This window comes from Eretmochelys imbricata, chromosome 3 (genome assembly GCF_965152235.1).
Source record: "Eretmochelys imbricata isolate rEreImb1 chromosome 3, rEreImb1.hap1, whole genome shotgun sequence".
Taxonomy (NCBI): domain Eukaryota; kingdom Metazoa; phylum Chordata; order Testudines; family Cheloniidae; genus Eretmochelys; species Eretmochelys imbricata.
In genome coordinates, this window is record NC_135574.1 from 13,877,912 (window position 1) to 13,891,979 (window position 14,068).

At 40.1% G+C, this 14,068-nt stretch overlaps 1 protein-coding gene across 1 annotated transcript; it reads left to right on the forward strand.

Moving 5' to 3' along the window:
* The first annotated feature begins 1,289 nt into the window (after nt 1–1,289).
* On the forward strand, nt 1,290–12,687 carry LOC144262523 (serotriflin-like). The gene is made up of 7 exons (XM_077812391.1): nt 1,290–1,349; nt 4,635–4,751; nt 5,238–5,325; nt 6,516–6,661; nt 8,729–8,823; nt 10,753–10,841; nt 12,560–12,687. The coding sequence occupies exons 1-7, from the start codon at nt 1,290–1,292 to the stop codon at nt 12,685–12,687; spliced, it is 723 nt and encodes a 240-aa protein (XP_077668517.1).
* The last annotated feature ends 1,381 nt before the right edge of the window (nt 12,688–14,068 follow it).

Below are 14,068 nucleotides of genomic sequence, written 5' to 3' on the forward strand. Positions count from 1 at the left end.
TGCTGTGTTCCATTCACACAATTATGATATGGGCAAACCTTCTATAACAAAAGTCCTGAAACAACTCATCTTTCCTGGGACACAATCTCTGGCCCAGCTCTTGATCCATAGCAATATTCCAGTGCTGGTCCTTAACCACCTACCCTTTGAACATGAACACAGTGGACACATCTCTCAGTTATTCAGCCCTCTCAGTTATTCAGATAGATTGTAACTAGGACCATGCATTTGCCCTGGAGAGAAGGAATCCCCCCGTAGCATTCTCACAGGGGCTACTCAAAGGTTGGGTAGGTGTAGGGGGAGTTACTTACCCACTTACTTCCTCCCCAGAACAGGTGGAAGGGGAATGAACAGAGACTTAGCTCCTGCCCTTACTCACCGGCCAGAGTCATGAGGAAAGCAGTGCGAGCTGGAGGTAGAAGTTGACATTGGTGCTATAGACCAGCAATAAATTACTATCCTGAGGAGTAAGGAGAAAGCAAGGGAAGAATTGAGGCAGAGAAGGATGTCTCCTAAGGATACTTCTGGGAGCTCATGCATCACTCATTGCTCAGGGTTGTTTCTAAAATTGCCATCTAGCCCTAAATCTTACCTTCCTTCCATACAGATGGCCACCTCCCTGTTTCAATTGTAAACAAGGGGCATTGGTTTGAACAAAACTTAAGGGCTAAATTCAAATTAGGTTTGCACTGACTTCTTCCGCTGTAACCTCAGGTGCATATCCCCAGCAGTAGAAAGTCTGTGGTACCATGTCTTCAGCATCCCCTCCACAATGGGATGGACAGTATGGGCAAGTGCAATCCAATAAGTGGCCAGGAAGGGAGTATTGCAAAGCTGTATGGTGCACATACTAATTCAGTGCATCCCCTCTGTAGTCCCCACAGGGAAGATTCCTATGGAGCTCTGGCTAGAAACTAAACCTGTCCCCACCTAATGAAAGCCCCAAGACAGGGTGGCTGCAGTAGTAATATCTCCCCTTCTTCCCTGCAGGGAAATTGAGGACATCCTTAACTTAGTAGAAAGGAAAACCCTCTAGTGGAGGAGCATGTACTGTGAGAAAACCATGGGTTGCTGGTTGGCTCATAGTGCTGTTAGAAGTAAAAGAGAGAGAAAGAAAGGAGGATTTTTCTCTCTAGTATAAAGACCTGGTGACAAAGCCACCAACTTCTTGATTGAGAAAAACGCTAGACGTATACAGCACACGACAGCTCACTTCTATAATGTATTTAAATAAACAGAAGCTATAGACAGGAAAGAGAACTAAGCAGGTTGTTCTTCCCTTTTCAGCGATGATTCTGCTGGCTGCATTCCTCGGCCTGGCTGCTGTGCTGCAGCCGTCCAGCGGACAGGTAGGACGAGAGCTGGGTGGGAAACATTTTTCCATTCCCATGAATATTCTGAGATTTCTGAATCACCATGGAAAGTAAAAATGTCAAATATTTTTGCAAACTGACGAAGAAAAAAAACCATTTGTATGTCATTTGAAATGTTCCACTTCAACATGAAATGCTTTGAAATGACTGATTTTGACCCTTTTTGGGAGAATTGGAGGGTGAAATTTTAAACCTGTTAAGTCCCTAAAGCAACACAAGCACTTAAATCAGCTTAAGTCCTTAAAATGACATAAGTGTTCAAGGCAAACTAAAGCAGTGGCTCTCAACCTTTCCAAACTACTGTACCACTTTCAGGAGTCTGATTTGTGTTGAGTACCCCCAAGTTTCACCTTGCTTAAAATCTACTTGCTTACAAAACCAGACATAAAAATACAAAAGTGTCACAGCACACTGTTACTGACAAATTGCTTATATTCTCTTTTTTTACCATATAATGATAAAATAAATCATTTGGAATATAAATATTGTACTTACATTTCAGTGCACGGGATATAGAGCAGTATAAACAAGTCATTGTATGAAATTTTAGTTTGTACTGACTTTGCAAGTGCTTTTTATGTAGCCTGTTGTAAAACTAGGAAAATATCTAGATGAGCTGATGTACCCCCCCAGAAAACATCTGCATGCTCTCAGGGGTACACATACCCCTGGTTGAGAACCACTGAACTAAAGGACAGATCCTGAAAATACTTTCCCAATTAACTTTACTCACATGAGTAGTCCTCTCAATAGCAATAGGATTACTCGTGTCAGTAAAGTCAGACACATGAAGAAGCAATCATAGAATCAGGGCCTAAGACCCTGAGGCTGAGTAAGGTTTATAAATGAAAAGTGAAATGACACACACGCAGTAATACTGACTGAGCTTAGATAGTCATAACTGGGAAAACAGAGGGTTACAATGAAAACTGTTTTGTAACCTTAGGTATAACAGTCATGATCATGAAGAAATTCTATAGTATACTGAAGAATTCAAACATTTCATGGATGTGAAAGGAGTAAGAATTTCAAAATGCCAAAAGTTTCAGCAAAAATTTTCAAAGAGATGCTTAACAGTCACATAGCTTCATACAACAATCTCTTTGCGATATATCTGTGCAGTGCTGAGCACAATGGGATCGTCGACCTAGGAGCACCATGATGTAAACAGTGGAGTTGTCAAGCGATTAAAAAAATTAATCACGATTAATCATGCTGTCAAACAATAATAGAATACTATTTATTTAAATGTCTTTGGATGTTTTCTACATTTTCAAATATTTTGATTTCAATTACAGCACAGAATACAAAGTGTACAGTGCTTACTTTATATTTATTTTTGATTACAAGTATATGCATTGTAAAAAAACAAAAGAAATAGTATTTTTCAATTCATCTAATACAAGTACTGTAGTGCAATCTCTTTATCATGGAAGTTGAACTTACAAATGTAGAATTATGTACCAAAAAACCCTGTAGTTAAAAATAAAATAATGTAAAATTTTAGAGCCCACAAATCCACTCAGTCCTACTTCTTGTTCAGCCAATCGCTCAGACAAACAAGTTTGTTTACATTTGAAGGAGATAATGCTGCCTGCTTCTTGTTTACAATGTCACCTGAAAATGAGAACAGGCATTCTAATGGCAGTGTTGTAGCCAGCGTTGCAAGATATTTTATGCCAGATGCACTAAAGATTCAAATGTCCCTTTATGCTTCAATCACCATTCCAGAGGACATGCGTCCATGCTGATGATGGGTTCTGCTTGATAACAATCCAAAGCAGTGCGGACCGACGCGTGTTCATGTTCATTATCTGAGTCACATGCCACCAGCAGAAGGTTGATTTTCTTTTTTGGTGGTTCAGGTTCTGTAGTTTCACACTGGAGTGCTGCTCTTTTAAGACTTCTGAAAGCATGCTCCAAACTTTGTCCCTCTCACATTTTGGCACTTCAGATTCTTAAACCTTGGCGAGTGCTGTAGCTATCTTTAGAAATCTCAGATTGGTACCTTCTTTGCATTTTGTCAAATCTGCAGTGAAAGTGTTCTTAAAATGAACAACATGTGCTGGGTCATCATCCGAGACTGCTTTAACATGCAATATATGGCAGAATGAGGGTAAAACAGAGCAGGGCATACAATTCTCCCCCAAGGAGTTCAGTCACAAATTTAATTAATGCATTATTTTTTTAATGAGTGTCATCAGCAAGGAAGCATGTCTTCTGGAACGGTGGCTGAAGCATGAAGAGGCATACAAATGTTTAGCATATCTGGCACCTAAATATCTTGCAATGCCGACTACAAAAGTGCCATGCAAACACCTGTTCTCACTTTCTGGTGATATTGTAACTAAGAAGAGGGCATCATTATCTTCTGTAAATGTAAACAAACTTGTTTGTCTGCGCGATTGGCTGAACAAGAAGTAGGACTGAGTGGACTTGTAAGCGCTAAAGTTTTACATTGTTTTGTTTTTGAGTGCAATTATGTAACAAAAAAAATCTACATTTGTAAATTGCACTTTCATGGCAAAGAGATTACACTATAGTACTTGTATGAGGTGAATTGAAAAATACTATTTCTTTCATTTATCCTTTTTCAGTGCAAATATTTGTAATAAAAAATAATACACACTTTGTATTCTGTGTTGTAATTGAAATCAATATATATGAAAATGTAGAAAAACATTTAAAATATTTAATAAATTTCAATTGGTATTCTATTAACAGTGTGATGAAAACTGTGATTATTCACGATTAATTTTTTTAATTGCGATTAATTTTTCTTAGTTAATCACGTGAGTTAACTGTGATTAATTGACAGCCCTAGTAAATAAATAAATAATAATACATTCAGTGGAGTTGTTCCTGCCTTTAACAGTACTGTATTTGGCCCAATATATTTCAAAGAATTTGGCAGTCTAAAAATTCTAAGATTAGATAACACTATCAGTTTCTGATTGCTAAATTGTGTTCACTGGGCCCACACGTGAAGTAAGGTGCTACATAGCATAGAATAAAAATATTAGAATCTGACCTATAATTAATTAATCAATGATTGATTGACAGATTCATTCTGGTGAAATTAAGTTTATAAACATAATTACAGGTTTCAGAGTAGCATAACTAAGGGGTTAGGATTAGGGTTAGTTCATGAAATATTTGAAAGACACATTAATTGGAATTGATTCCTAGGTTTACATATAAAATATTTTAGACTCACACAACCAAATACAAGAAAAACTATTGTACATTCCTCTAATTTAGACTCCAGATTTAGCTTCTTTATCAACTGACAACGCAAGTCAACAAAAGGAGATTGCTGACAAGCACAATGCCTTAAGGAGAGGGGTGATGCCAACCGCTAGCAACATGCTGAGGATGGTAAGATGCATTCTGCAAAGCAATCTATAATGCATACAGACCCTATCAATGTTACTAGAGAATTTGGAAGGGCACAGCATTTCACCTGGCAGAAAACATGCCATTTGAATTCTTTCCCCTATAAAATGTTAGGGAACATAGGAGTTATCAGGGGAAGGGAGCAGATTGGATATGACAAATCTTGCTGCTCATGAACAATAATGTCTCCTTTTTGAAATGAAGGGAAAAACCACTAGGTCTGGTCTCCCAGGTTGCCCTGTCATGTATTCTCCATCTAGCTAATCACCGTGATACCTAGCCTCCTCCTAAGGTGTGCAGCTATTGAGCTGCTCCTCATTTTACTGCCCAAATGAAAAAGAAGGAATTGTCAAGAAAATTTTAAACACTGAAAATGCAATTTCCAAGTGTACGTTCTCTTCTATGTTCTGCATTACGAAGTACTAAGCGGTACACATCTGAACACCTAATGTTTCTCATTTCATTAAGGAATGGAGTCCTGCAGCTGCAGAGAATGCCAAAAGTTGGGCAAATGAATGTACTTTATCCCACAGTCCGCAAAACAGAAGGACAACTAGTAAGTAAAGTGTCACTTTTAAATGAACAATGCTTCATTCAACCCATTATACAAACAATTTGCAGATAATGTAACCACATTCATATTTAAGTGGTATTAATATTTTGCTGAATGAATAATATTTATAACACTGGACTGTATGGATTCATGTATTCTGCAATAGGACTACATGATATTTAGACATAAGCAAAAGTTTTTTGAATATTGACTATATTTCAACATTAAAGAAATAATGAAAAATTTCCAAGAAATTTCACGATTTTTAACTTTTGAAGAAAAATTGGGAAAAAAAATCAATTTTTTTTTTTTAAGATTTATCTCCTTCCAATCCCCCTCCTCCCATTCTTTATCCCCAAACAGCTCTAATAATATAAAAAGTTCTTGGTGTGAAGGTAAATCCCTTTTAATTGAGGTCACTTGCATTTGTTCACAGAGTGATGAACAAGGGTATTGTTAATTTGAGTTTATGATTGATTCAAGACTGAATCCAAAGCAACACCCTGGACATGAACACTCCTGACACATGAGAAAGTTAGAATCCAGATCCAAATTTAGGCTTTGATTCTGATCTATGTTGCACTAGTTTTACGCTGGTGTAATTCCACTGACATCTATGGAGTTACTCTTGATTTAAGAATCTTTGCAAGAAAACCTAGTCTCCCAATATTTTCATACCAAACACCAGGATGGATTAATAGTAGGTCCTTAAAATTGGGACATAGTTTATGGAGCAAACCAGAAGGCTGGGCCAATATGTGACTATTCAGGATGCATTAGACAAGGAACCAGGGGGCAATGTCAATAAGTTTATTTGTGCTGGCAGCAATGTCTGTCCAGAGTGGGTGAATCTGAGTTTTAGGGATACATTGGCATTTTGGTAGATCTGGGCTCTGCAGACTTATCACTGCCATGAAAGTTCAGATAAACATCTGAATCTTTGAACACTTATGAGAACCAAAGGTAACCTCTGAACCATTGGAATTTATGCAATAGTATTCACTCATGACCTGAAGAGTGACAGAGGGTAGGGCTGTAAAGTGTGGGTATTCAGGAAATTAAATAGATTCTTCCCACCAGGCTCTCCTAGAAATTCCTGAATCTTCTATTGGTTCTCCCCACATGCTGAAGCTCTTGTATCTTCTTAAGCCCCTTTCATCAGCTTTTGTGAACAGTTTCCTTTCCATTTTCAGCAGTGGGCTGTGGCGAAAATCTCTACATGTCAACTGCACCCAATTCCTGGTCAGATGCAATTCAAGCCTGGTACAGTGAGGTGAAAAATTTCATGTATGGCATTGGGCCAACCACACCAGGTGCAGTCATTGGCCATTATACTCAGGTAGGGACCATAGCACCACTTGTCATATTCATGTTTTAAATGATACATGCTTGGCTAAATGATTAACAGGGGAAGGAGAAATAACAGCCTCAATATATTTAAAGGGAATAAACACCACGAAGGATAAGAATTATTCCAACAGAGCAAAAGTAATGGGACAAAAAACAAAATAAACAATGGAAACTGTAGACTAAATATTATGACCAACTTCCTCACAGTGAGGTCTCAGAGTGGTAGCCGTGTTAGTCTGTATCAGCAAAAAGAATGAGGAGTACCTGTGGCATCTTAGAGACTAACAAATTTATTTGAGCATAAGCTTTCGAGGGCTAAAACCCACTTCATTGGATGCATGTAGTGGAAAATACAGTAGGAAGAGATATATGTATACAGAGAACGTTAAAAAATGTTAAAATGTTAAAACCACTAACCCAGGAACCTATCCTTGCAACAAAGCCCGTTGCCAATTTTGTCCACATATCTATTCAGGGGATACCATCATAGGACCTAATCACATCAGCCACGCTATCAGAGGCTCGTTCACCTGCACATCTACCAATGTGATATATGCCATCATGTGCCAGCAATGCCCCTCTGCCATGTACATTGGCCAAACCGGACAGTCGCTATGTAAAAGAATAAATGGACACAAATCAGACGTCAGGAATTATAACATTCAAAAACCAGTTGGAGAACACTTCAATCTCCCTGGTCACTCGATTACAGACCTAAAAGTCACAATATTACAACAAAAAAACTTCAAAACCAGACTCCAACGAGAGACTGCTGAATTGGAATTAATTTGCAAACTGGACATCATTAAATTAGGCTTGAATAAAGACTGGGAGTGGATGGGTCATTACACAAAATAAAACTATTTCCCCATGCTTATTTCCTCTCTCCCCCGCCCCCATTACTCTTACCTTCTTGTCAGCTGTTGGAAATGGGCATCTTGATTATCACTACAAAAGGTTTTTTTCTCCTGCTGATAATAGCTCACCTTAATTGATCACTCTCATTATAGTGTGTATGGCAACATCCATTTTTTAATGTTCTCTGTGTATATATATATATATCTTCCTACTGTATTTTCCACTGCATGCATCTAATGAAGTGGGTTTTAGTCCATGAAAGCTTATGCTCAAATAAATTTGTTAGTCTCTAAGGTGCCACAAGTACTCCTCATTCTTTTTACAGTGAGGTCTGTTAGACCACGGGATGTGGTGGAAACCATATGGCTTTGCATAATTTAAAACTAGGCTAGACCAAGCTCCCTAAGTTGTAGGGAGCCATACCACATTGACAGACAGAGAGACTAGATAACTTACTAGATTTTTTTTCTTGTCGGAGTAATGTTGTTCTTGCTCTTGTTGTTCAGGCCCTAAACTATCATCATCTTCCCTTAGCCTTCCTTCACTATGTTCTTCAGACACATACACACACACTCATTCACATGCACTAGTTATAAACTAATCAAGCTAATTCCCCTACAGGCTAGGAAAGAAGAAAGTCTAACAGAGACTTAATTTGTATTTTTAAATATTTTGGAGGCATTTGGTTATTACTGGAATGGGGGAGAGATATTTAGAGAGATAAACATCTGTAGGTTGATTTACAAATGCTCTATACAATTGTATTGTCTTAGATTTAATTACCAGAAGCCGCCATTATAACTATCTAGTCTCACCAGTTGCGTGTAACACAGAACAGATAATTGTATCTTCTGATTCCTGCCTCTTGCCCAACAATTTGTGGTTGAACTAGTGTATATGTTTGTATGTATATGTCCTGATTTAAAAACTCCAGGTGACTGAGAATCTACCATGTTGCTTGGGTTTCATCCCCATTACATCCTAGATGGTTTTCTATGAAGTGTGAATAAGACAATATGAAAACTACATAGTGTTTCTGTTTCCTTTCCTACAAGATGTAACATTCTGCCACACTGTGTAATAAGATAATATGCCCAAATCTCAACTTCATAGGAAAATGTTTTTAAATTTATATTTTATTGTATTAAAAATATAAAGCCCTTCATATTCACTCATTTATTTACTCTTCTCTCTCCAGGTGGTTTGGTACAAGTCTTACCAGATTGGATGTGCAATTGCCTTTTGTCCTCAGAGGTTTTACAAATACTATTACGTTTGCCATTACTGCCCTGCGTATGTATTAACCATGGATTTCATTGATTATTGGATTTCCTTCGTGCTTTAATTCATCAAAATGATCCAAGGAGCTGTCGGCTACATTGCAGAATGCAGCATATTTTTCAAAGTGGGCTTATGGTAGGAAGGGCAATTCAGTAATAATGGTATGCAGAAGCATACATGCAAATTACATTCTGAAATAAAACAACCCATAACCCCCACCCCCCACCCCCAATAATTGCCCTGTGAGGTCTGCTCTGCTTAAAAATCTAAGCATTTTTTCTTAACAGCCGGGTAAGTGAAAAAGAAGATGCTTGTATTTCTAACTAATAGGGGTCTGCAAGAAACTTTCCCTAGGACATGTTATCTACTAACTGCCTCCTGCAGGGTTTATTGCACCTTCCTTTGAAGTAGCTGCGCTGGTCATTGCGAGCCCTCTACTCAGGATGCCACATAAGCACTTGCAAGTATCGTAAGCAATCTATCATGAATATGGGTGTGAGACTGTCACAGAAGTCACGGATTCCATGACTTTCCGTGACCTCCGTGACTTCTGCAGCAACTGGTGCTGGTTCAGGGGCTGCCCAAGCGGGGCAGCCCCTGGGCCAGCAGCAGCAGTTTGGGTTTGTGGGAGGGGGCTCAGGGCCAGAGGCAGGGGGTTGGTAGGTGTGGGGGGGCACTTACCTCAGGGTGAGGGGCTCCCCAGCTCCCACTGGCATGGGCATGGCCCTGCAGCTCCTAGGTGGCAAAGGGGCCAGGGGCAGGCTCCGTGCTGCACACTGCCCGCCCCCGCAGGCCCTGCCCCGGCAGCTCCAATTGGCTGTGGTTCCCAGCCAATGGGCACTGCGGCAGCTGGTGCTTGTGGTGGGAGCAGCACGCTGAGCCCCCTGGCCCCTCCGCCGTCTAGGCACTGCAGGGACATGGAGCGGGTAGGGAGCTCCGCCCCTTGCCAACTCCGTCAACCCTCCCCTGCCCACCATCATCAGGGGTCCTGGCCTATGGTACCCACCACCAGCAGGGTCCTGGACTGCCTCCCTCAGCACCCACGGTGCCCCCAGACCATTCGCCCCCCACCCAAGAGCACCCATGGCCCCCCACCCAAGTTTTAGTCACTGGTATTTTTAGTAAAAGTCGTGGACAGGTCACGGGCCGTGAATTTTTGTTGACTGCCCATGACCAGTCCATGACTTTTACTAAAAATACCTGTGACTCAACGTAGCCTTAATAAAGACAATGGGGTAAGATTTTCAATGCAGTGCAAGGGATTTGGCCATACGCTTTTGATTCATTTTAATATTTACATTTTGACATTTGAAATTATTGTTTGACACATACCAGACTAAGGGTGTATCTACACTGCAGCCCGGGATGTGATTGCAGCTCATGTAGATGCGTCTGTGCTTGTTTTGTTCTCACTAGCTTGCAAAATATAGCAGTGAGTGCGTGGTAGAGCAGACATCAGCCCATGCTGTATAAGCCTGCCTGACCCCGCTGGGCACATTCTCAGTCTAGTCCAGGGGTTCTCAAACTAGCGGTCGGGACCCCTCAGGGGGTCACGGGGTTATTACATGGACGGTTGCGAGCTGTCAGCCTCCATCCCAATCCCCGCTTTGCCTCCAGCATTTATAATGATGTTGAATATATTAAAAGGTGTTTTTAATTTATATGGGGGGGTCACACTCAGAGGCTTGCTCTGTGAAAGGGGTCACCAGTACAAAAGTTTGAGAACCACTAGTCTAGTCTGTGCTGAAGCCTGCCCCATGGCATCTTTGTTCTTTAAGGATTGCAGTTAGATTAGAACTAGTGCAGAAATGACTACACAACCAGCAAATCACACACACACACACACACCCCGACTGCTGTGTAAATGTCCCCCGAGTGTAAATGAAGATGTGTGTTGTAGACTGGCTTTACATTTTATTCTGTTTAATTTTATCATTTCAGGGGAAATTACAGAAACGTAATAAGCACACCTTACAAATCAGGGCCAGTGTGTGGAGATTGCCCTAATGCTTGTGACAATGGACTATGCAGTAAGTTTTAGCAGTTTGAAGTATTGCAGTGTCAAAGTTTTCACTTACTAAAACAATGTTTAATTCCCTTGGCGGGAAGGCTTTGGGAAATTATCAACTCAAAAATTGTTCTTGCCTACAGAACGTGACTGCGAGGCCCTTACACACACTCATTGCTAACCATGTTATATTTAAAAATGAGCATGCGTAGGGGCTCATGTAAGGGCTTCTGAGAGGGGATTGTTATCCTGTCAGGGGACTGTCATAATGTTATCATGTCCCCATCAGAAGAGAAGACTGAGGAGGACATGATAACCTTCTTCCGAACTGTCAAATTTCATTATAAAGGAGATGGTGATCAGTTGTTCTGCACTTCCCCCCTGGGTAGGACAAGAAGTAATAGATTCAGTTTATAGTCAGGGAGATTTATGTTAGATATTAGGAAAATCTTTCTAACTATAAAGATAGTTAAGCACGGGAACATGTTACTAGGGAAGATGTGGAATCCCCGTCATTAGAAGTTTATTTTTTTAAGAACAGGCTAGGTAAGTATGTCAGGAATGGTCTAGGAATACTTAATGCTGCCTCAGCATGGGGGCAGATGACCTCTCAAGGTCCCTTCCAGCCCTACATTTCTATGATTCTGTACTGAATAGGACTTTGCAATTATTCGTATTTATTATTTGCTTTGTGATAGTGCTTACAAGCCGCTATCATGGGCCAGGACCCAGTTGTGCTAGGCACCACATAAGTATATAATGAATTCTATTGAAATCAATGAGAGAGCTTGTGGAGTAAGTTTATATGTAGAGATTACATATAGAGAAATATAGCTATTCATATGCTGCTTAATATGAGCCAGGAGATCATCAAGTTCCCTACCTTGGCCCCCCAAAAAAGAAAAAGAAACTTATGACAATGTTAAAAATATTTCAGAGTAACAGCCGTGTTAGTCTGTATTCGCAAAAAGAAAAGGAGTACTTGTGGCACCTTAGAGACTAACCAATTTATTTGAGCAACCTTTTCTTTTTAAAAATATTTAACACCTACAATGGTAGACTGTCAGGGCCTTTTACTAACGACCAAAGTCATTTGTATTTGTACACTAAGAACTGCGGAGTATATAGAAAAACCTGCAAAGGATTTTGCTGTTGTAACTTCCGAGAGCCACATATGGACAGATGGTAGAACTCCTGGAGGTACTGCCCCTGGGCAGACACAATGCTTCTGGGAGTAAAGGAACAGTATGGCTGCTCTCCAAGTGAGATTGTGCCAAGCCCCTGAGCAAAGCTACAGGAGAAGTAGAGCAGTTCTGTATGACTTGTTCCTCCTGGACTACCAGGCAGATATAATGATACATTTCGCAGAATACACTAGGTTTGCAAATCTGGATAGCTCATTCTTGGGACAAAACTCTTATGGGAAATAGGAGAGAGAACTGATCTAGTCTTATTAAAATTTGACTGACCTCCAAACCTGACTTGTCTGTCTTGTAATTGAACTGTAAAAAGCTGTATTAAAACAAAGTATTGCTCCACCTGATAAATTGCCTTAAACTAAGTGAACAATTTTTCTGTTAGACTTCTACAATTTTATCGGGGAACAAATAAAACGGAACAGAAAAAAAAATATAGTGAAAAATGCTTACTGGGTCAAAATATCCTTGAAAGGAAACAGTTCAGGGCTTTTTTTCCCCTCCTCTTGTTAATACCTAATCTCATGCTCTGTTTCATTTTCAGCCAATCCTTGTAAGTATGTGGACATTTACGCAAACTGCCCTGATTTAAAAGTGTTCCCTGGATGTACAAACCCCACGATCAAGGCAAGATGTCCTGCCTCCTGCCGTTGCACCACTGAAATAAAATAACAGCCTCAGATTCCTCCCTTCATGGAAATTCTTCTTTTTAATGACAGCACCATTTAGAAAATCAGGGTGCCATCTTGCAGCCCTTATATATGAAATCCTACTGACTTCAATGGGGTTACTCACCTGCGTAATGGCTGTAGGATCTGACCTTTCATCTCATGTTTTTTCTGGCTTTAATTCTTTGTTTTAAAATGTAGTAGATTTTTCTTCCTTGCCTGAAATTCAGCATTGTACATGCTAGACTTGTACAACATTGATTGACCGAGATTTCATCTCCATCAATATCAACTTCATCCTTCACAAAATACCATCTAAAGGTCACTTCCTGTCAAGATATACTTGTGATGTCCTTATTCTGAAAATAATCCCATTGATACAATGGGCCAGACTTCTCCGTCATCACTCATGTTGAGAGTCACCTTACTGCACAATCAATGGGATCAGTAAATAAGTCATTATCACACAAGGAAGGATTATGAGAGAGGGAAATGTTCTCCTAATAACAAATAGAGAGCTGTCACCTGAATTACTTTCAAATCATTTGTCATTTCTGTGTTACTCATTAAATTACTCATTCAATACTGCACAACTTGTTTTGGCTTTTATTACTTTTGTTTCCTGTAAAATACTGTTTAGCCAACTTCCATGGATGTAAGTCTTTATCACAGTTCTTTGTCCGTATAGCTTTGATGCTGCAAGCAATGTTTGAGTAATATGCCCGGAAACACTGCAGAAGATCTATAACACTCACCTATATTTTGAAGGGGTGACATTTTTCTAGTAGAAATAGACAAAGAATGTAGAGATGAGAGAAGTAATTTTAGTTAAGGTAACAACAAAAAAGTTCTGAGGCTCGCAAATAAAGGGCCAAGTGGAATGAGTAAAGACTTTTCATGTAAGGAGGTGGAATTTCACTAAGAATGAATTTGGCTGCAGGAGGTTCCCAGAGGTGGAGGTGGGTCTGATGATCTCCCCCAGAGCAGCTGTGCAGGGGATGAACAAGTTCTGTCCCTCCCCAGCCCAGCTGGATCTAGGCACCCCCTGGCTGGGCACTCCTAGCAGCAGGGAGAAATTGGATTTCATGGGGAGGGCCTTATTTCATAGTCTGTGATGAGTTTTTCATAGCCATGAAATTGGTAGGGCCCTAGTTATAATTAATACATTTTGGAAGGGATATTAAACCTTGTGCTTCAGGGCTAAGCTAAATTTCAACTATTTGAGATGAGGAAAAGATCCAATGTGGGGCAAGGGGGTGAAGAATTATCCCACCTCTGCCTACTGCAGGGTTCTTACACCTTCTTCTGAAGTAGCTGGTACTGGACACTGTCAGAGACAGAATACTGTATTAGATGGACCCCTGGTCTGATCCAGTTTGGCACTT